General features: G+C 31.4%; 2 protein-coding genes across 2 annotated transcripts in view; one reads left to right on the top strand and one right to left on the bottom strand.

The window, feature by feature from the left end:
• LOC115881859 overlaps positions 1-23,602 on the top strand; it is a 74,841-nt gene extending 51,239 nt beyond the window's left edge. The window contains exons 12-17 of the mRNA XM_030899556.1: positions 438-576; positions 6,904-7,077; positions 10,887-11,045; positions 15,493-15,682; positions 21,388-21,690; positions 23,500-23,602. Coding sequence (XP_030755416.1) covers positions 438-576; positions 6,904-7,077; positions 10,887-11,045; positions 15,493-15,682; positions 21,388-21,690; positions 23,500-23,513 — 979 coding nt within the window. The 3' untranslated portion in view covers positions 23,514-23,602. The remainder of the gene's footprint in view (positions 1-437; positions 577-6,903; positions 7,078-10,886; positions 11,046-15,492; positions 15,683-21,387; positions 21,691-23,499) is intronic.
• LOC115881864 (pancreatic triacylglycerol lipase-like) overlaps positions 1-25,206 on the bottom strand; it is a 249,470-nt gene that overhangs the window by 90,403 nt on the left and 133,861 nt on the right. The gene's annotated exons all lie outside the window — the stretch shown is intronic.

Genomic DNA, 25,206 nt, shown 5'->3' with positions numbered 1-25,206 from the left:
GTTTTAAGTTGAACGACTGATTTATAATATTGGCCTTGTATGGAGCCCTGTTCCTTGCAAGGCCATTTGGAAAAGCTTAATAAAAGTTAAGTTTAATAAATAGTGATTACATCTAGAATAAAAAAAGTAATGTATATGTTATACAATAAATTGAAGTGTTAATTAAAAATTTGTTTCTTTCATTTACCCAGTAAATAAACTAATAAAAACTGTTTATTCGTTATAGTGGCCTTCCATGGTCCACCCACTTTACATAATTTGTTCCACTGCTGGAGTATGGTTTTTCCATTACAACATATTGATTCGACATATTATTTTTATGATAAATATTATTCATGCAATAGAAATTTGTAATAATAGTCTAAATATTTTAAATTAAAAATAGGAACACGTCATTATAATTTGTAATTTATATTTTATTTTTTTTTAAATTTCAGATACTATTACTTTCTTGAAACACTGAATCAAGTCAGACTGTATATTGGTTTAAGTAATTACATATTTCGCATAATAAGGAGCATTATAAACTTTACTTCCTTCCTGATGATGCTAAATCTTATAGTTTACTACAACCTGGTAAGTAATACTGGTGTTAGATGCTGTTGATTGGTAAAATGTTTTTAATAAACACTATCTTAAATGAAGGGCATCCTTAAATATTTTATAAACCGATAATGATAAAAGGAGTAAAACAAAAATTTTATATCATTTTATTTATACTTTTTTCTAATAGAAATACCTATTATATTTATACCGGGTGTTTTTCAAAAATGGCTCACCCCTATATAAAGCGTATCGCGCACTTGTGCGAAGCGCGGCGAATTTTTGATAGGTAAATTATGGACGGTTTTTCGTACGCGGTTGGTAAAAGAAAATATATATATACAAGGGTAAAAGTAAAAGTATGGAGTGTAGAGGTAAGGAGAAATAACTCCGTGCATTAAAAAATGGTCAAAAAAAGGGAAGAATTAGGATGGCGCTGCTGTAGCAAGATTCTAAAATTTAAGACATGCGCCGAACATTTTAGAACAGATGATTCAAGACATAAATATTTGACGTGAAGCAAACGCGAAGCCGCGGGTTTAAAAAAAATACAATTTTATTTTCATGTTGCATGAAATAAATTACAGATTTTTATTCAGCAGCAATACACTAGGCCCTTTTTTATTGTTTCTCATAACTTATTTCGCAAATGTCATTCAAGACGACGAAAAAATATTCTTATCGTTTTAGCTTAAAATTAATGGTAATTATAATTAAGACAAATTTTATTTAAAGTAATGATTGGTGATGGGTTTAAAATAAATATAATGCAGCTTTAAAATAACTTCATATCTACATTTATTTAGTATAAAAGTAAGTCAATATGTGGTTTTATTATTGATTATTCAGATATCAGAGCCTCTTTTTATTGTTTCTCATAAGTTATTTCGTAAATCTCATTCAAGATGAAAAAGCTTTAGTTTAAAATTAATGTTAATTATAATTAGAAAAACTTTATTAAAAGTTTAATTGATGATATGGGATTTAAATAAATATAATGCAGGTCAAAAATAACGTAACACATTTTCTGTAGTATAAAAATTAAGCCAATATAATATAATTTTATACTGTACAAGTATTTATTTACGTTTTGCTCCATCGTAGTTGCCATTCATTCAAAATAGTGGATTTTAAATGTTCGATAGTCGGATGGCTTAACTACCTTAATATCACTACTTCTAGACAAGAATGGTGTGCAGTATTATCTTCTTTTTCACTCCCAGCTATTCCAACATGGCTTGAAACGTGAAATAATATAATTTTATAGCCCTTCCAGATGCTCATGTCTTCCTTGTAGTTCACCCAATAGAATCGTTCTCGCAGCTTCCTCTCAAGTTGGTAGTTGCTATTCATTCAGAATAGTGGATTTTAAATATATTTGGTAGTCGGATGGTTTAACTATCATAACTATAACTACTTTTAATAATTCTTTTTCTCAATTCTTTGCACTATAATTTGCATCCCACGTATTGTAATATTTTCCTTTGAATTTCGTTTCCTATTGTTCCATGGCTTGAGACGTAATGTTATAGCCCTTCCAGATCCTCATGTATATGTCCCTTTTTCTTGTAGTCCACCCAATAGAACCTTTCTCTTAGCTTCCTCTCAAGTTGGTTCATTAAGAATAGTGGATTTTAAATATGTTTTGTATTCGGATGGTTTAACTACTGTAACATCATAAATAAATTGTATACCAACACATAATGGCCAAACTTCAACAGACTTTAATATTCATAAGCCTCATCAGAAGAAAATATTTTTTGATCCAAAGTTTCTTTTTCATTATTAGAATAAATTACCTGCAATTTGTTAATTCATTACAACATTGAATAAAAGATGCAAAGTGTTTATACATACTATAATAGATAAATCTTCATTTTAAATTATGTGATAGATCTGCTTGCTTGTAGGATCTAGACTCATAAACTCAATAATTTCTTTTATTGATATAACCAATAAAGTGGTAATGATGAAATTTTGTTTTTGATTTGAGCAGTAGGGTCCATTATTTCCATTATTTGATGCTGTTATTGCTCTACAAAATGTTGATCTTTATCAAGGGATGTTTATGTGTATAATATTATTATTTATGTGTATAATAATACTGTATGATCGAAAAAACACGGCGTCCAGTGGGCTTGGAAATGAACATCTCGATGACATTCTCCATATCATTTTACATATAAAATGACAGCAATCTTCATTTCATAGGCATCGCTGACGCCGTTTTTTATTCGATCGATCAAATTGTACTTACGTGTGTAATATTCATTTAATGGTTCCTGTTTTAGTTGCTGGTGTTCATATTTTGGTTTTTTATTGTGTTGTTGCTCTACAAAATGTTAATATTTATGTGTATAACATTACTCTTTCTGTGTATAATAATACCGTATGATCGAATAAAAACGGCGTCAGCGATTGCTACGAAATGAAGATCGCTGTCATTTTATATGTAAATTTATATAGGAAATGCCATCGATCGTCATTTCCAAGCCAACTGGACGCCGTTTTTATTCGATCATACGATGTGTATAATATTCATTTAATGGTGCCCTTCTTGCTTGTTGCTGTTGTTGCAATTCAGAATTTAAATTAACCTGAGGAGGTAGAGCTTCATCCTCCAATATTTTCCTATGTAAATACTGAAGTGGACAGTATTTCTGATGACAATTTTATCACAAACTTTAACATCTTGTTCTTTAAAATGAAACTGCCATACCTTATCTGTAGATTTCAAAGCAATATCTAAATGCTTTTGACCATCACTGTAATCTAATTCTTGTCTGAAAATCAATACCTAATATTATCCTGATGATTTTGATTTTTGATAGATTATTAAAATACAGCACTTACAGTTAACTATATTTCTTGAAAGTACCTACAATTTTATGTATTTCCTACTTTTATTTGTTTAAAAAAATGCCAACAATTTGTGCATGTCTGTCAAACTTTAAAATCATTAAAAATAAATTTTATTTAGGTTGTAACTTTATAAAAAGGATTGTAAAAATATACTTTGTAACATGTATGTCAATAATCTTACGAAAAATGTTTACTACACTTTTGATTGACTCTAATTTTTACATATAACACAAATAATACAATACTGAATTATATTATGTATTATACATACCGTAGGCTTTGCCTTTGCTCTTTATTTTTCCATCAGCTATTCAATCAACTTCGCACCACACACACTTTAACCATTGTTAAATAATAAATAGAGCACAAAATATTGATAAACAATAATTATTTTATATTCAAAAACTCTGTCTGAAAACTAAAAACAAAATTTTTTTGGGTAATGTTTGGTTATATTTATTTTTATTCTCTTATCTATGGTTACTTTTCATTTTTTAGAATCATGCGTTTTTAGCGCCACTGTGGTTATTTGGCGAACCCTTATTCTTCCCATTTTGTGACCACTTTTTCAATAAAAGTCCCGTAAGAGTTATTTCTCCTTACCTCTACACTCCATAAGTAAAAGTAAAGGTTTCAGTTAACGTCTCCTTTTTGCTGCCAGGGCTAATCTGGACGGGGCCTACTTTGTTTACGCGGAATCCGAACCGCGGTCCTCGGCCATATCACGGTCAATGACCTACCGACTTGGCAAGTGTCTAAATCGACTCTTACTCACGAGATATCAGATCTCATCCGGCCTCGAACCGGCGTGAATGAGCAGTGTGTGTCAATAGATTTTACACTTTTGCCTTTTTTTGGACAACAGCACGATACAGAGTTTCGAACCGGTCACCCATCCATCCACTAGTATCGCCTTACGTCGCTTAACTTCGGTGTTTAATGTCGTTAGTTGTCTAATGGGAACCGGTGTTTCGACGTAGCTAGGTCGTTGCCCGTACGCGGTTGGTATTTAAAGTTAAAAATTGTTTTGAACTTTCAATTTTAGTTTTATCTCTGTGACGGTTTGCTAAAGGTGTATTAAAACTTCACTATATGTCCTCAAGTTCCAGTGGCAGTTTAGAGGGAGATTTTCTTATTTTATATTCAATAACCGAAGAAGAATAAATGCGTGAGGACAAAAAGGAGAAATCTTGGATTCATAACATTAACATAAAAAGAAATGCGTACGGAGAATTTCATCACCTTCACACAGATTTCCTGGAAGATGAAAGAAAATTTTTCAAATATTATTGTAGAATGACCCACGAAAAAATTACTCATATTTTGTTTATTGATTATATTTATGTTATAGAATGTATGTACGTCCGCTGATCCAAGCGAAACAACCACTTGCGCTGCGCGCCGAAGCGACGTTCGTTGCAGACCTGGAATCCAAAGCGAAGAAATTCTCTTCGGCGCGCTTCGCGTGCACTGTTGGTTAGCAGAAACTTTCTTTGTTTTCGCTCATTTTCGGAATTAATTTTGGGTGTGCTCGGATTAGTGATTCTACGATTACTGTATTACTAATTGGCATTTAGGTTGTGTTTAGTCAAGAACCGGTTTGATTTGTTTAAATTTTTTTCTTGTTATTTAGTTATTGAGATCATGGATGATGAAACATTCATTTTGATTATACAGAGCTACAAAGAATTATATTTAATGATGTTGGTGACCCAAATTAGCATAATCAATTGAGACGAGACAATATCTGTAAATAAATTAAGCTATTATTGCTATTGTTAGATCAAAAATAAAATAAAATATTTTCTACCAATATACGGACTACTTAATTTAGAATAACGAAAATATGTATCTACTCATTTAAGAAAACATGAATTACATAAAATAAAATAAATTGTTCTCTATTAATTTTATTTAGACGCTATTAAAAACTTGTCTGAGAAAAACAAAGTCTTTTGTTAACGCCAATTGGGCAGCGAAATCTAGAATTTTGACGCTCTACATTTGGTCTTAACAAAGAAAGAAGTTCAACAAATTCTTCGTCGGTCATTCTATATAATACTTGAAACATTTTCTTTCGCCTTCCAGCTTTCGTCTTCCTGAGTGAAGGTGAAGGTGTATTCTCCGTACGCATTTCTTTTTATATTAATGTTATGAATCCAATATTTTTTTTTGTTCTCACGCATTTCTACATAAAATAAGAAAATCTGCCTCAGAATTCTGCTGCTCTGAACTTGAGGACATAATGAAGTTTTAATACATCTTTATCAAACCGTTAAAGAGATAATACGAAAATTGAAAGCGTCAGCTCAAAACAACTTTAAATACCAACCGCCTACGAAAAACCGAGCATAAGTTAGCGCGCCTATCAAAAATTCGCCTCGCCGCGCCGCTCTTCGCACAAGTGCGCAGCATATCGCTTTCTGGGCCCGTATTCTGTAACTTTGACACAAAAACGTTACGCTTTCAAAGCGGTGAGTGCAAGTGTGCGATCAGCGAAACGCAAGGCAGTCGATTTTGGTCTCGATTTTGGTATTCTCGTTGTCATGTGAATCGTGTTTTGGATACGCGTTGAGCACATATTGGCAACATCACAATTTCTAATGTAGGTAATAGTCAAAAGTTGATAACTGACGGATGTAACAATGAAAAATGTCAATGTTGCGTGAATTTCATAACCTATTGTTGAGTTATGTCAACCTATTTTTCTATGGATATGTCATTATTCTTATTATACGAGGGAAGCGTTGAAGACGCTTCTCAGCATTTTCGATATTTTGAACAATATTTATAGCTGCCAAGTCGGAAACTATCAATTACTTATTGAGGAATTTATAGAAGTGGTAATTTTCACTAAAGAGCAAGATAACGCACAACAGTTCGACAAGCAAAACGATCCCTTAAGGCAACCGTTTTCAAAGCGCTCAGCGCAATCAGTAAAGACGCTAAGCGCATCAGACGAGAATATCGAAATCGTTAATTAAGTGCGCGGTTAGCGAAAATTAACGTCATATACGCTGAGCGTCTAAAAGCGCTTAGCGTTTTCAAAGTTACAGAATACGGGCCCGTTCTATTTTTTCAGAATAAAAAACGAGATTTGGAATCTTAGTATATTATGACGGGATTGATTGACGTATTCAATTATTAGTTTCGGTGGTTCGGTTACTTCCTGTCACTGGACATAACTACAACTTTTTGTTTTTAAATGGATTGAGTAACTACCTTGTGTAACTTTTTACTTTACAGGTGAGAATGATAACCGACATCCAAATATTTTTTTCGAATACATTGTTTCAAAATTATTTTCACTGAACATAAAATTAAATTACAACGCTATCAAAAAATAAAGAAAGGTTATTTAAAAAATCATAACGTCTAATACTTGACCTTGCCAAAATTATCATCGATTTTCATTCCCCAGCCGTCTTTGACAAGAAGAAAGAATTATATTAAAACAAAATTAAAAATATACTGTCATTTTATATTTGATTTTTTAAGAGAGAAGTCCCTGCATACAGAAACATATCTCCTAAAGATAGCACCGTATCCGTTCTAGAAGTGGTGATGTTGGTTGGTCATGGATTGCACAACAGCGAACTACTGTCTGATAAAATAATACCAATTTTTTTAATTCTGTTCGGATTTATAGTGCACTTACTAATATTTGTTTATGTAAGTAGCCCTGATATGTATCTCTAAATTTTCATTTATACTCAATAAATTAAAAGAATAAAGGTACATTCAGGCTGAGAGCGTCGAGCGTTGCGTCGCGTCTGCGTCGCACAGTGCTTCGTCCCATGGACAAAAATCAAAAAATAAGTTAAAATTTACTAATATCTGAATATATAATTTTATACTTATAGCAATGTTCAACCATCCTGTATATTATTTTTCATAAACAGCGTTTTTGTTAGCAAATATTTTCACTAAAAATTAATTTTGCGATCATTATCTCATCAGTGAAAAGAAATTATAGCTATCTCTATTCTAAACGTTTGAAAGGTTTATGTTTATTTGATTGTCTATTTTTTTAGGTAGGTTCTCCAACTTTTTTGTCTATTATTTAAATGCAGAATATGGTGTCTCTAATAGTAAAATTAAATAAACTGCTCTCTTTAAAGCCATTTTACAAACTATACAGGGTGAGTTTTCTACGATATTCTCTATGGGTATCTCGGAAACTACTGGAGATAGAAAGTCGGTTAAATGGGGAAAGAATTGCAGTTTTGTGGGGTCATAAATATGCGCCTTTCAGATTTTTGAAAAAGTTCATGGCTTACTAGATATTTCGAAAAAAACAAATTTCGGCTATTTTAAAAATTATCCCTAATTCCATTATAAGCTATTTTAGACAAAAAAATTTCAGATAAAAGTTGTAGATCATCACACCCTTAATGAGACTGTGTCCTCCGTTCTCTTCTAAAGCCTGTCATTTTTGACATATGACACAAACATATGTTTTTTTAAATCGAAACCATAGTAGGCCATGACTTCATAAAAAGCGCCATTTTTAAAGCTTTTCAGCGATATAAGCTATGATATGTTTTCTTCGAAAAATTACTGAGTTATAGCCAATTCTTATCATTTTTAAACAATTTCACTTAGCCATGGAAACAAGTTTAATCGTGTTTGCTCTTAGAAATGTAAAGCTGTTACATCCAAACTTTGTAAACTAAAATAAGCAAAAATTGTGAATTTTCCAAATGAACAAAAGCGTGTAGAATTATTGGTTCAACTTTTCTTGACTATACATTTTCGAGGATACGTTGACCGGTGAATGTTACATTTTTTAGAGATCGGTTTTCAAGACATGTTAGAAAAGTTAAATTTAGTTATAGCCAATTCTTATCATTCTTGGCTAATTTCAATTAGATTGCATGGTATTCTTGTTCTGTTATGATTTATAACTTATAAAAAGTCAGAATATATTACTAAACGGTCCCTTACAATTTACATTACACAAACTAAAACTTAAAAAAAATAATGTCACTGCATACACTTTAAGTTATTTTAGACAATGTTCAAAAAATCCGCCACTGTTTTGAGTTGCATCTTTTTAAAACTGAATTACTACCTATTCTTACAGGACCGGTCGACTTAATTAAACTTCTCTCGTACCGCCACTTCGAGTGTTCAAGTTCTTTTGTAAACCTTATTGTTAACCATACCGCATAAAAAAATCTAAAATGGATAGGTCAGGTGATCGAGGAGGCCCATGCAATTGGTCCACCTCTTCCTATCTCTGAGTATGCATAATTATGATATAAATAATTTTTAACATTTCTTTCATTATGGGGGAGGGGGGGAGGGGTTATAATGAAAGTCATTATAACCCCCCGTATTGATGCGCGAGTATCTACACGCTTTTCCTCATTTGAAAAATGCATATTTACAATTTTCGTTTTATATATAATATATATTTATAATACAAGTTTGGATGTGACAGCTTCACATTTCTGAGAGCAATGGCCTTGTTTCCATGGCTAACTAAGTGAAATTGTTTAAAAATGATAAGAATTGGCTATAACTCAGTAATTCTTCCAAGAAAACATATTATAGCTTATATTGCTGAAAAGCTTAAAAAATGGCACTTTTTATGAAGTCATGGCCAACTATGGTCTCCATTTAAAAAAAACATATATTTGTGTCATATGTTAAAAATGACAGGCTTTAAAAGAAAATGAAGGACACAGTCTCACTAAGGAGGTGATTATCTACAACTTTTATATGAAAACTTTTTGTCTAAAATAGCTTATAATGGAATTAGGTACAATTTTTAAAATAGCCGAAATTTGTTTTTTTCGAAATATCTAGTAAGCAATGAACTTTTTCAAAAATCTGAAAGGCGCATATTTATGACTCCACAAAACTGCAATTCTTTCCCCATTTAACCGACTCTCTATCTCCAGTAGTTTCCGAGATACCCATAGAGAACATCGTAGGAAACTCACCCTGTAGAAATGTAAAAGTCTCACACGACGCTGAACTGACGCTTCCAGTCTGAACGCATCGACGCGACGCGACGCTCTCAGCCGGAATGTACCTTAAGAGAAAACCGAAAATAACTATTTTTATAACCAGACATTAATAACAGAAGCTAGGCATTGTAACCATTTTGAATTACCTTCTCTCTCAGTTCTGTTTGACTTTTATTTTAACGCATATGAAGTTTTTGTGCGATTTTCATAGATATTTTATATTATTTTTTAGTTATTTTATAATAGGTTTTATACAAAATATACCGGGTGCGTCTCAAAAGTGGTTCACTCCTATAGCTTTTTTTTATTTTTTCAGATAAAAAACCAAATTTGGTACATTAGTATATGACATAAATTAGGATTGATTGACATATTCAATTCTTTTCAGCCACTTCCTTTTTCACCGGAAATGACTACAACTTTTGATTTTTAAATGACACCCTCGGTATTTTTTACTTTATTCGATAGAAAATGATACTCTGAATAGAACGACATAGTATGATATGTAAACTTTTGACATTTTCGCTTAAAACAAAACTGTATTTTAAATTTCAATCTAGAGTGCAATGGCTGTGTTAAAAACACTAATTTTTAATCAAGGAGCCTTAGAAAAATAGAATTGATCGTCTCATGTTTTTAGTATCTTTTCCTGGCCAGTTAAAAGATGTCCAACTCGTATTTTTAATCATATCTGATTTTTTTTCAAATCGAACGAAGGTGGCTCGTTAATATATTTGGAAAAAGCATTTTTTACGAATAATTTGATGCCATACACTTGGTATTCCGAGTCAATTTGTCGTTATGAGCTGCATGTTGCAATATCAAATAAACCATATTCAAAAATGTCAAAAGTTGAATCGAATAAAGTAACAGAATACCGAGGTTGGAATTTAAAAATCAAAAGTTGTAGTCATTTCCGGTGAAACAGGAAGTGACCGAAAAGAATTGAATACGTCAATCAATCCTAATGTATGTTATAAAAAATAAAAAGTTATAGGGGTGAGCCACTTTTGAGACGCACCCGGTATAAATCTGGAATGACACTGTGTCAGAAGTTGGCGCCCCCTACAAATAGGAGTCATATTGACATCAAAATCAAATTTCTTATGTCAAAAAACTCCCAGACACCAATTTTCATCTAAATATTGACGTTACTTCAGAAATTATTTGGAAAAAATCGAAATAAAAATGAAAAGTAACTTCTACACCCTGTATCTCCGAAATTAAGCATTATTTTAAAAAATACAGTTATACAAACTTTTTTACTTATTTTTATCTGCAGAATATGCTGCCGAAGTTTCCGGAATACAGTTCGGAGATACAGTTAACACCCTGTATAATGTTCCCTTCTTTGATTTTTATTAGATAATTTTGATTATTGACTTTAGAGTTTTTGCAGTTTTAAAATGTTAAAGAAGCACAACATTTATAATCACCTTTTTTGTAGCACTTATTGTCTACAATTACGAGCAAATGACATTTCTTTAGAGCTGATTTTCTTAGGCTATGGAAATTTGGTATAAGTTCTTAAGCTGTGAGAATAAGCAAAATACTGTGTATGATGCCGTGGAGGCTTTTATTAAATACAAGGCGTTACCTGCTGAAAAAAGACATCGCATATTCTTATGCCTAAATTTTAAATACCAAAGGAGATATTATAAAGTGAGTATTATATGCACAAAACATCCCCCTTTAGAACTTTTTCTTTAATGGCCATAAACGGAAGTAAAAGACTAATGGTGCGAACAAACACTAGAGGCGCCACCGTTTATCAAATGGTACAAAAATTGCGAAAATTTAATCATCTAATTTTGACACAAGGGGTCGCGCTTAGCTTTTTTTAATTTTAATTCAATTTTCATTGTTTTCAAACTATATTATTAGATTTTGTTGTAGTTTGTGAATGCATAAATGTTTTCTTAGTATAAAGTTGCGTTGTATTAATTTAAATTATTATATTACATATATACCTACTTAAAATTAAAATATTATGACATATACAGGGTCCGGCAATAGTGCGTCGGGCATCTGTAGCAAAAAACATGAGAATTTTGTTTTGGTTTGGTTTGGTTTGGCTTCTTTTCATATCGCTTTACATAATTCTAAGATCTGAGTAAATATATTTCGATAGTTTCAAAGATATTAATAAATAAATAAAAAATATATATTTTTCAACCTTTCTTACAAAAAATTATTAAATATAGGTACAACAACTGCCCTGAAATCAAAACTATATCAGGTATTTGCTTCCGATGGTCTATACTAACTTTGATATAAATATCATAATCTACAGGGTGTTTAAAATTCTACGCCAAACTTTCTAAAATATAAAATAATTTCTCTTTCTTTTTGTAAATGGAACACCCTGTATATTATTTTTTTATTAGATGGAGAGTTAGAAAATGAACATTTTTTGTATTTAAAGTATTTCAAAAATTTTAATGGTTTCGCAGATACACGCAGAATTATTTCATATGGCGCTTTCAACGGTAAAATACGAGAGAAAAATCATTGGGTGGCTTTGATAAAAATTTACTGTGCAAAACGCCATATGAGATATAAAAGTTTTGAATTACCCTAAATACAAAAAAAAATATTTTTTAATTCCCCATTTAATAAAAAAATATACACGGTGCTCCATTAAAAAAAACGAAGAAAAATTATTTTATATTTTGGAAAGTTTGGTGTACAATTTTGAACATTCTGTGTGATTTAAGATTACCATATTCATAGCAAAGTAAGTACAGACCATCTAAAGTAACAACCTAATATGGTTTTGATTTCAAGACAGTGCTTATAATTTAAATAATTTTTTAAGAAAGGCTAAAATAGGTATATACCGTACTGGCAACTGTTACTTTTGGGTCAGTATTTACATGTGTGGAAGTAAATCGCATAGGGATCTTATTAAGTAGGAGTGAGATAAATGCGACGGTGTGCTGTTGCGTTGTTGCCAATACGCCTCCCTATCAAGTAAAGTAAAATCACGATCGCAAACCGCTTATTTTTTTTGAAAAGGTAACTAGATAAAATCATTAGATATGTTTCTGAGCATCTGAAATGGAATTATAACGATATCTTTAGGGTGTCCATTTTTTTATAACGAGAAGACGTCAGTAATCGCGATAATTTAAAAACTCAACTTTTTTACACACAACGCGCCATAACTTGAGAACCACTTTAGATATTAAAGCTTTTTTTATTTTGAAGATCGGATCATTTACAATATGTTTACATAAGAAAAATTCGATAAGGTTGTTTTTTTCCATTCTAAAATTTAAACAACCCATCCATTTACCTTTAGGGCATAGCAGTTTTCAGCAATCGTGTAACTTTTTTATTTATAAAGATTTTTGCATACTGTCTGCGAAGAAAGTTTTTGAAAAACTACAATCAATTATTTCTAATAGATTTCGAGATATCGATTTTTGAATGCACAGTTCTAATAGCGCGACCACTGTCAAACACCAACTCAATTCCACTTATTTTTACCAAAAATGCAAGTGTTTCTAACTTGCATTAAATATTTTCAAGCTATAGGGAAAATTACAACGACTCGGTAATAAATAAACAAATAAAGTTTCACGAGACGTAATTAAATCGTGAAGCTGAACGCATAATGTACACTTTTCCCTAGAACTTTAAGTACTGACAGAGGTACTGATTGGGTCAACCCATAGACAAACAGAAAAATTAAAAGACTGCCAGAAGACATACGACGCGCAGGCAAATGTTCCTGTAGCGCATCGACGCAAGTGCCGAAATACGCCCATCTAGCTATCTGTGTTTCGACACTAGTCCGTTAGTCTTAGAATATTCAGAAAGAACACGCTAACCTCCAGCGTTGCCAATTTGTGAGGAATTCTCCAAATTTTGTGGGGGTTAGCAATAGGCGGCGAAAATAAGGGGAGTTTCAACATTTTATTGCTGATTGAAAATGGCGTAAAATTTTTAGCTTTAAAAAGGGAGCGGGACGATATATCTTTCCCAACTTAAAAATTACAATCTGCTTTTTACTTGTGCTTCCCTTTGCAAATGCTTCAGTTGAAAGGAAATTTAGTGACCTCAAATTATTTAATGACTACTAGGGAAGGGATTAAAAAACAAGGAGGTAATTTACAGTTTGATCCCTCTAACATATATAATAAATATTGTATTTTTATTAAAATTATTTTTTTTGTTAAAATAATCATATGGGGAATTTTTGGTGAATCGGGACATTTTTCTCCCCAAATTGGCGAATTTAATTTAGATTTTTGGGTAGTTTAGAAAATTGGCACTCTCTAAACTATTAACTTTCTCTATGGGTCAACCGGTCGACTGCGACAAATCTGCTATATCCCCTTCAACGTCTCTTAGCAACGTGCACAGTTTCTCGGTTTATTTCATACGTTTGGCAACGTGTTTACTGTTCTCTCTTTGTTCAGTATATTATAAACGCATAGTACTCTTTTTACATACGGAAATCTCGACCCAAGACTAACCATTGCCAGCCCTTAGTATATTTTTTATTTATTTATTAATATTCTCTGAGACTATCGAAATATATTTACTCATATCTTAGGATTATGTAAAGTGATCTGAAAGGAGAAAAATATGCAATAATATACAGGGTGTTCCATTAAAAAAAAACCATCCGATCCACTCACTTTTTGAGGCACCCTATAGAAGTTAAAATATTTTCCTGAAATACATCCTAGTGCATACTTTAGGTTTGCAATTAAACAAAATTATTATTATTACAGATGCCCGACGCACTCTTGCCGGACCTAGTATGTCAGTTGCCGCCTAAAATGTCATCTTGATAACAAAAAGTTAGTTATTGTCAGATGTAGTTAAAATATAAAAATTCACAAGTTATAATTAGTAAATAGACAATTCTATTATATTTTATATTATTTCAAAAACAAAAATATAATGGTACAACGTAATTTTGATATGCAGGTTCAAAACAGAAGTGATGTTATATTTTTCAGTTTTCGTTTCTCAGCCACGGAAGTTTCAGTGATTTTATAGTGTTGTTGGTAATTTTTATTTGTGAAATAGATATATTGCGTTTGGACTGCAAAACTAAAAGTGGAAGTTTTATTGAAATGTAAGTAAGCGTTTGTCCATTTTATATTTTACTTTTTTCATACCTACGACAAATATACTTATAGGGAAATTAAAATATTTTTGGTTGCACATCATAATACGACCACCATCAAACTCCATAAGACGACGCATGGTGTCATTCATGACGTGCACCCAAAGTTGTTTTAAATAGTTGTTATACCTATATAAACTTTGTTCGGGTTCTTGTTATTACCGATTCTGAATCGTCCTAGAACTGTGATGCGTATGCGCAGAATGAAATATGAAGACGTTATTTCATTTGGGCATGCGCTGCAGAGTTCTAGGACGGTTCAGAATCGGTAATAACAAGAACCCGAACAAAGCTATTGGAAGTTCCTATATATTGAAATTTTAGCTTTTCTCGGGTTCCTGTTATTACCGATTCTGAACCGTCCTAGAACTCTGCAGCGCATACGTAAATGAAATAATGTCTTAATATTTCCTTCTGCGCATACGCATCGCAGTTCTTGGACGGTTCAGAATCGGTATAATAACAAGAAAACGAACAAAGCTTTTATAATTCGTTTTATTTAAAAAATGTTAGAAAACAAGCCTGTAATTGACATAGCTAATTGTTATGTAATATATTCCATATAAATTTAATCTATTTACAATTAAACAAAAATTAAATTTAAAAAATATATTAAGAATATATAAGTATTAATTGAATTTTTCAGTATGCGAACAAACACGAGAGACGCTTTATTTACTTTAATTTTCTTAACATGACAGATGAAGTTCTAAAGGGGGATGTTTCGTGATTATATGGTTGGGTTGGGCGTTACGAAACTGAATGTATAGTCTGTCCAACGGGACGATCCCAGATAGTGACAGTTGTACATCTATCACTTTAATTCATAGACAATTGGTACTTTCTGTCATTTTTTTATGTCGTCTGTCGAGACCCTTCCGATTCGTTGAACAAACTCTAGCCCCAATTTATTTAGCCCTTATTTAGTCTTGTAATTGAAAATCTCTGTATTACCTCTCACAGGAGTCTACGATAGTACGAATAACCTCTGACACTTTACGCAGAGAGGTTCTAGTTGAAATTTCCAAAGAAAGTACAAAGAAAGTTTTCTTATTCAAAGAACTACCAGAAAGTATTTTGGAAAAGTTGAGAGCCAATTTTACTTGCGAAATATATCTGCCTAGTGATGTCATTATCCAGGCAGGGAAGTTAGGTAAGTTTCAAATTCAGCTAGTCAGTTATACTAATAGGGTCCTTGCACTTGTCGGGTATAATTTAAATATTTATGATTTCTAATACATTTTTACCTAAAACATATATAAGTAAAATCAGTTTGTACAAATTCTATCTGGAAAGTACTTAAATTAATGATTGAAATTCATTGAAATTCGCTTGGCGCGAAAACGAGGCGTGACGTCAAAAATGTTAAAATTTTCGGCTCACAGCGAACGCATTCCATTTAAATTTTAATAAGCTCTTCCTAATGACATTTGACATCTAAATAATTTCTAATTTATGTAGATGTTTCTCAAATTTATTTAGATATCACTGGGTGTTTCAGTTTGTTAGAATTATGACTGAACCGGAGGTAATACCGAACCGGATTATAATAAAGCACAGCCAATCTACGGAAAGTAGATTCGACGATGATCGCCTATTATTTTTCGCAGAATGTTTTGTTTACTTCTGCCAAAATTGGAGGAGCAAAAGTAAATAGGTACGTACACGATTTATGTTTACAACTTGTCAACAAGCCTATGTGAATAAAAATAGTGTTTTGATTGATTTTATGAAGTTATACTTCGTCACTGAACAAGAATTTTTAATCATAAAATTGGATTGGTGTTCGGCGCCAGCGGTTTCTACTGTTTCATCCATTTCATGTTCATTGTTTTTTTAAACTAACAAAATAGATTCGTGTAACAATCTTTTAAACTCCTACAGATTATTACGTATGAAAACGTCAAATCAAAAAGGTTTACATAAAAATCCCTCTTATTTTCTATTAAATAATCATTTCTTGAATGTTTTTGCCCTTATTCTTTTATGCCATGAATATTTTTAACGTTAACAGTAAGTATATGTATATATTAGAAAATTATAGGTTAAGTATATAATTAGCATTTAATTATCTCTATTCATACCTTTAAATACAATACTACTTGTTAATATTTTATCTAGAAATTTCACATTCACTATTCTATCTGATTCTATCTACCTATAAGTATTTCTCTTCCATAACCTGTAATAAAATACCTTTAATATTATATCAATACCATCGTTAAAACTTTTTTTTACCTATTTTAACTGTTATTTGCCTTTTTTATGGATTATTTTTATCGAATTTCATCGACTTTTATTTAGATCTCGACGATTTACAAATTGCAGATTGATGAGATTGACATTGACGTTCGTTTGACGCACGAGCATGTCTGCCCACATGTATGCCACAGAATATACCGTATGATCGAATAAAAACGGCGTCCAGTTGGCTTGGAAATGACGATCGATGGCATTTCCTATATAAATTTACATATAAAATGACAGCGATCTTCATTTCATAGCCATCGCTGACGCCGTTTTTATTCGATCATACGGTACTTGATATATGCGCAGCGTTGCCAGATGATATATTTTTTTTTCCCTAGATTTTTGACAGAAAATTCCCTAGATTTTCCCTAGACAATTTTATATTTTATATTTTAGTGGAAATTGGACTAATGGGAGAATGAAATTTAGTTTTAGTTATTACATTATTTTTATTTTTACTTATATAAATAACAAACTAAAAAAATGGTAACTAAGAAACGTACCTATTAATTATAAAAACAAAATAAAATTTAAATAACAGAAAAGTAACTGATTAATTCCTAAATAAACCATTATTTTAAATAAACAAACCATTTTTATTTATTTTTTTTCTCTGGATACATATTTTCTGAATTAAATTTTTTTATCATATCTGCGGTAATGGAAAAATTAAAACAATCACTTGACTTTAACAAACCTTTCACATGCAAAATACCACACAATGTGTCCGGCGACAGTCTGTTGCGAATTTTTGTTTTATTTAAATTCACCTGTGAAAAAGTCCTTTCAACGGTGGCACTTGAGTGTGGCAAGGATAAAAGTAAAAAAATAAATGAACATAAATTTGAACAGAAACTACTTTGATCGCCCAAATTTAATTTAGATAATTTTAACCAAAATTCTTGTATTGGTTCAGTACTTGCAAATTCATCAAAATTTAAATTTCTTAATAAACGCCATTCTTGATCTATTTCATTTAGACGACTGTTTTATGTTTTGAAGGTCAAATTTTCAATAATGTCATATTTATTCCAGATTATAATATATATTAATTATTAGTATTTATAGTTTATACATTAATATTTATTAAAAATTTCACTATATTCAAAAATTCCCTAGATTTGTCAGTAAATTAAAAATAATTCCCTTTTTCCCTATGGGCAGCAAAACTCCCTAGATCTAGGGAAATTTCCCTAGGTCTGGCAACCCTGTATATGCGTCAAATAGAGAATAGCAGTGTTGTCAGATATTTTCGAGCGAATTTTTTCAACGGAGCGTTAAAAGCCTTTCATATTTCTTCAACTTCACAAAAAAATCCAAATCTTGTAAAAAATCACCAAATTTCGTGTATTTTACTTATTTTATAATAAGGAGAAAATTTTTAAAAACCTATTTCTGGTAATTTTGGTACACTGATGTATTTATATAATTTTTTTATTAAAAAATAACATGATCAAAAACTCAAAAAATGTATTTCTTACAATGGCTGCTTCAATCTAAAATAATTAATCAAGAGGCCATGATCAGCTGACTTATTAGATATTTATGTTTTCCGTTTACCTATTTATTTACTTTTCAACGTCAAGAACTTTGGTTTAGTTATGGTATGTGTGTAATAAAACGTGTTGAAAGATAAAAATGTATCTATTATTTTTTTTTGTTAAATGTTAAAATATTTCGAACTGTGAACTTTTTGAATTGCTTTTAACTTCATCCTTAATTAAACACCGTTAAGTGAAAAAATACATGTAGGATATAACAATAAATACTCCTACTACATATTTTAACAATTTTTATTGTGCAAAGCTGCCAGAAGCCTTCATATTGTCTCCTTTTTTGATAAAAATTCTTCAAAAATGGCCCTTTAATCGACGAGATTTGACTATTGTTCATATTGAAGGAAATCCTGCAATTCTGGCAACACTGGTTCTGTTATAATTCTAAACAAAGTGCAACGCTTTATTTAAATGGAATGCGTCCGCTGTGAGCCGATAATTTGATCTGTGACGTCACGCCTCGTTTTCGCGCCAAGCGAATTTCAATGAATTTCAATTAATTTAAGTACAGCTGGTTCCAATAAACTTGAATACGATTTAAAACATATTTTTATTATTTCGGGCAGTATATTCTATTATACCAGTCTTTCATTTCTCTACTCATGTCATGCTGACATTCTGAAAAATTTATTTGCCACTTTGTCAAAAGCAAAGTTCTTTTATTTAATAATCACAATAACCTTAACATGTCAAAATACTTGACACATTTTCAATACACTGCTCAAATATTCGAAAAAAAAATGTGTAAAGAGTCGTATTCTTTTTTTTGGAACCAGCTGTACTTTCCAGATGGAATTTGTACAAACTGATTTTTTTACATATACCTATATGTTTTAGGTAAAAATGTATAAATATTTAAATTATACCCGACACGTGCAAGGACCCTATTAAACTTTTAGTTGCGTAATCGAGGACGCGATTTTTAAATTCATTTGCCAACCATAACCGTATTCGGCGCGGGGCTGACTAACTGGAATTTAAATTTTCGGCTGGGGATACAGCTCTGCTGTAAAAAAATGTCAAGTTGCCACATTTATTTATTTATTTCTTGGCATTGTCATTGGTTTCGATACTTTAGTTTTGTATTATGAATTATGAGTTTTTGGTTTAAAAATGAATTATGTTGTGATACTTTAAGCTTAAAAATTTTTACTAGCAGACCTTGCAGTCGAACATAGTTCTTTTTAGAACCTTTTTTAGTGCGAAGTGTACAATGTACAAAATAGCTTAATAGGCGCTACAAAAAAACTCATCGCAACCTTATTAGAATATTTTGAACGGGAAAGCGGTAGTAATGGCCCTTTATGCCCCTTAAGTGCTGTTAAGGAGGTGAGTTTTGTTGAAGTAAATAATAACTGTTTATATACAGGGTGAGTTTCCTACGATGTTCTCTATGGGTATCTCGGAAACTACTGCAGATAGAGAGTCGGTTAAATGGGGAAAGTATTGCAGTTTTGTGTGGTCATAAATATGCGCCTTTCAGGTTTTTGAACAAGTTCATGGATTACTAGATATTTCGAAAAAAACAAATTTTGGACATTTTAATAAAAGTCTCTAATTCCATTATAATCTATTTTAGACAAAAAGTTTTCAGATAAAAGTTGTAGATAATCACATCCCTAATGAGTTTGTGTTTTCCGATTTTTTCTAAAGCCTGTCATTTTTGACATATGACACAAACATATGTTTTTTTAGATGGAAACCATAGTTGGCCATGACTCCATAAAAAGCGCCATTTTTTAAGCTTTTCAGCGATATAAGCTATAATATGTTTTTTTTTCAGAAAATTACTGAGTTATAGCCAATTCTTATATTTCTTGGCTAATTTCACTTAGTCAGCCATGGAAACAAGTTCAATCGTTGTTGCTCTAAGAGATGTGAAACTGTGTGAAAAACAAATGAGGATACGTGGACCGCTGAACGTTACTTACGTTTTTTAGAGAACGGTTTTCAAGACATGTTAGAAAAGGTAAATTTAGATACTGGCCCATTAATAGAGTGGTTCCAACATGACTTTCATTATGACACAGACATACCAGCCCCCACCCCCACAATGAAAGAAATGTTAAAAATTATTTATATCATAATTATGTAGACTCAGGGATAGAAAGAGGTGGACCAATTGCATGGGCCTCCTCGATCACCTGACCTATTCATTTTAGATTTTTTTATGCGGTATGGTTAACAACAATGTTTACAAAAGAACTTATGAATTAAGAGAGGTACTCGAAGAGGCGGTACAGGAGAAGTTTAATCAAGTCGACCGGTCGTTCTGTGAGAACAGATAGAAATTCAGTTTTAAAAGATACATTTATGTACTCAAAACAATGGCGGATTTTTTGACCATTTTCTAAAATAACTTAAAGTGTATGTAGTGATATGTGAAGTTTTAGTTTGTGTAATGTAAATTATAAAGAGCCATATAATAATATATTTTGTCTTTTTATATATATTAAGTTATAAATCATAACAAAATAAGAACACCATGCCAAACTAAGTGAATGATTTCCATTTAAAAAAACATATGTTTGGATCATATGTCAAAAATGACAGGCTTTAAGAAAAATCGGAGAACACAAACTCATTAGGGATGTGATTATCTATAATTTTTATCTGAAAACATTTTGTCTAAAATAGATTATAATGGAATTGGGGACAATTTTTAAAATAGCCAAAATTTGTTTTTTTCGAAATATCTAGTAAGCCATGAACTTTTTCAAAAATCTGAGGCGCATATTTATGGCCCCACACAACTGTAATTCTTTTCCCATTTCACCGACTCTCTATCTCCAGTAGTTTCCGAGATACCCATAGAGAACATCGTAGTAAACTCACCCTGTATATTTATAATGAATTTATTTTTGTTTCCTAAAATATTTTGATTGAAAGAAAATATGTAAAAGTGGGCAACGCTGTGCCAGCCAAGCTTAATCACGTGACTAAAAGTTTATTTGGTATCATCTATAGTCAGTTATAGGAGCAAATATAATAACTGAGTATAATGTGGTAATATTTGTTACTGAAAATTATATTGATTTAAAAATATTTACAGGTCGATGTATGTTCTTCATTCTAGCGGGAACTGTAGTGATTAAAACACCCAAAGGGAGAGTGGTTCGTTATCTTAGAGATGGTGACCACTTTGGAGAAATATCCTTAGTGGTTAATGTAGCGAGAGTAGCTACAGTAATGGCGGTAACACCCTGTCAGCTATTTCGTTTAAATAGGGAACAGTTTTTGCGCGTTGTAAGGCATTATCCTGATTTACTCAAACATATCCATGTACAGGCTTTGAAGCGTATTGCAGACATGTCGTTGCATACAGATGGTGCGGAAATGACTGACAATGGTTCAGGTATTACCATCAACTCACTCTTTATATTTTCGATAGACACAACTAAAGGTGACATAAGAAAATAGTGATTTGAGTAAATTCTAATAAATATAAATGGAAATAATAATCCGAAACAATAAATGATAAATTTAAAAAAGGTAATAAGCAAAAAGGAAAAGTGTTCTCAAATATTATAATATGGCCGAAAGAAAGCGATGGCTATGAATGCGCGTCAGCGATGGCTGTATGTAAAATTATATGGGAATGTCATTGATGTTCATTTCCAAGCCAACTGGACATCGTTTTTTTTTTCGATCATGCGGTATTATCCCTGCATTTTACCTTCAACATCCTTTAAGTATCCCTGAGGAGTAAACACACATCTCGCAGTTAGGATTTATCTATAAGAAGACAATAAATAACTAAGTTTTAGTGGGAATAATGTCTCTAAATAAAGGAAATAAATATAGAGGTTATATACCAGTTTGTGAATCTATTTCGTGAAAAATTGTTATTTGGTGTATACTCAGGTGACTCAGTGGTCACATGAGTCGGTTTTATTTTCAAGTTTGTGTCAGGAATTTTAAAAATTATAAGGTTCAAAGTAAATGAATACCGGGTGCGTCTCAAAAGTGGCTCACCCCTATAACATTTTTTAATTTTTCAGTTAAAAAAACGAAATTTGGTATGTGAGTATATGACAAATTAGGATTGATTGCCGTATTCAATTGTTTTCTGTTACTTCCTGTTTCACCGGAAATGACTACAACCTTTGATTTTTAAATGGCACCCTCGGTATTTTTTTACTGTATTCGATAAAAAATAACACTCTGCATATAATGACATATCATATGTCAACTTTTGACATTTTCGCATATGGTTTATTTGAAATTATAACTTGCGGTTCGTAACGAAAATTTGACTCAAAATACCAAGTGTGTGGTATCAAAGTATTCGTAAAAAATGCTTTTCCTAAATATGCTAATAATCCACCCTCGTTCTATTTGAAATAATTGAGATATGATTAAAAATACGATTGGAGCATTTTATAACAGGCCAGGAAAAGACACTAAAAACCTTAGACGATCCAATCTATTTTTCCAATGCTCCTTGATTAAGAATTATTGTTTTAACATAGCCATGGCACTCTAGATTGAAATTTAAAATACTATTTTTTATTAAGCGAAAATATCAAAAGTTGACATATGTTATGTCCTTCCATTCAGAATGTCATTTTCTAACGAATAAAGTAAAAAAAAATACCGAGGGTGCCATTTAAAAATCAAAAGTTGTAGTCATTTGCGGTGAAACAGGAAGTGACGAAAAACAATTAAATACGTCACTCACTCCTAATTTATGTCATATATTAACATACCAAATCTCGTTTTTTATCTGAAAAAATAAAAAGTTATAGGGGTGAGCCACTTTTGAGACGCACCCGGTATACTGTTCTTGAAAATTTCATATCTATCGGGTATCCTGTTTGTATGCAAGCAATGGTATCTATCGCATAATTTATTCTTTTTAAATGGGGCCCTTTTGAAAACAATATAAATTAGTAATAAAAACTAATGGAGTAAAAGTTTCAAGTAGAAAATCTGATATAGAATAGTTGATCACCCTATATATGTATATTTTTAGTAAAAATAATATATATACAGTCACTAATTTTTTTTTAGCGACTAACGACATCAACGTCATTAGTACTTGATTAAAACAAATCTGAAATTTGAAGAACTAACTATAATTTTATTGTTTTAGTAGTGTTTAATTGAACAAATGAAGCATATTAATTAATTTTAATAATTAAAATATTCTTTCTATTTTCAGCTGACCGATCTTGACAGTGTCAATCGAAGATTCAATTATTAATGATAAGATGTTGATGCAATTGTTAATTTTCTATATTAAAAATTAGGAAATAATTTAGCGCTGTTTTAATAAATAATATATAATTTTAAAATTGTTTCATTTTTTACGTCATTTGTAACTCATTTACCCCTAGATCATATACCGGGTGCGTCTCAAAAGTGGCTCACCCCCTATAACGTTTTTATTTTTTCAGATAAAAAAACGAGATTTGGTATGTTAGTATGTGGTAGAAAATGTCAAAAGTCGATATTATGTGGTATGTCATTCTATTCATAGTGTCATTTTCTATCGAATAAAGTAAAAGTATATCGAGAGTGCCATTTATAAAACAAAAGTTGTAGTCATTCAACAATATGATGTGACGTTGAACGATGGGCGAAGAAACAATATATGTAATGTTGACGTACCTGGATTACTAATCCATTTTGCAAATACATAATCATTCAACCTAGAAGACTTGTTAATTATCAGCTATCCATGAGCCTTCCTAGTGCTCATTAAAATGACCTTGGAATTTTGTGTAGTGTACTGACTGTATACCGGGTGCGTCTCAAAAATGGCTCACCCTTATAACTTTTTTTTATTTTTTCAGATACATATGATATGTCATTCGATTGAGAATGTCATTTTCTATCGAATAAAGTAAAAAAATACCGAGGGTGCAATTTAAAAATCAAAAGTTGTAGTCATTTCCGGTAAAAACGGAAGTGACCGAAAACAATTGAATACGTCAATCAATCCCAATTTATGTCATATACTAACGTACCAAATCTCGTTGTTTTATCTAAAAAAATAAAAAAGTTATAGGGGTGAGCCGCTTTTGAGACGCACCCGGTATATTCATATTCATAAAATATTACTGCTCAATTAAACTGCTCAGATTACTCTGTTCGAGACTGATTAAGTCAAGTTGAATATACCGGGTGCGTCTCAAAAGTGGCTCACCCCCTATAACTTTTTTATTTTTTCAGATATAAAAAACGGGATTTGGTATGTTAGTGTACTCCATTAATTAGGGTTGATTGACGTATTCAATTTTTTTCGATCACTTTCTGTTTCATCGGAAATGACTACAGCTTTTGATTTTTAATTGGCACTCTAGGTATTTTTTTACTTTATTCGATAGAAAATGACAGTCTGAATACAAATTTTCACGTTTCTGCTTAAAACAAAATTGTATCTTAAATTTCTGCTGTGCCATGTCTGTGTTAAAAACACCAATTTTTAATCAAGGAGCATTGGAAAAATAGATTTGATCGTCTAATGTTTTTAGTGTCTTGTCCTGGGCGGTTAAAAGATGCCCAAATCGTGTTTTTAATCTTATATCATTTTTTTCAAATGGAACGAGGGTGGCTCATTAGCATATTTGGAAAAAGCATTTTACAAATAATTTGGTAGCAAGCATTTGATATTTCGAGTCAAGTTGTTGTTATGAATCGCATGTTGCAATTTCAAATAAGCCATATTCGAAAATGTCAAAAGTCAATACGATATGTCATTCTATTCAGAGTGTCATTTTCTATCGAATAAAGTAATAAAATACCGAGGGTGCTAAATAAAAATCAAAAGTTGTAGTCATTTCAGGTGAAACAGGAAGTGACCGAAAACAATTGAATACGTCAATCAGTTCTAATTTATGTCATATACTTATATTACCATCTCGAT

The sequence above is a fragment of the Sitophilus oryzae genome, unplaced genomic scaffold, assembly GCF_002938485.1.
Source record: "Sitophilus oryzae breed Bouriz unplaced genomic scaffold, Soryzae_2.0 scaffold_1744_pilon_pilon, whole genome shotgun sequence".
In the NCBI taxonomy this organism is placed as follows: domain Eukaryota; kingdom Metazoa; phylum Arthropoda; class Insecta; order Coleoptera; family Curculionidae; genus Sitophilus; species Sitophilus oryzae.
This window is presented reverse-complemented; position numbering and strand designations above follow the sequence as displayed.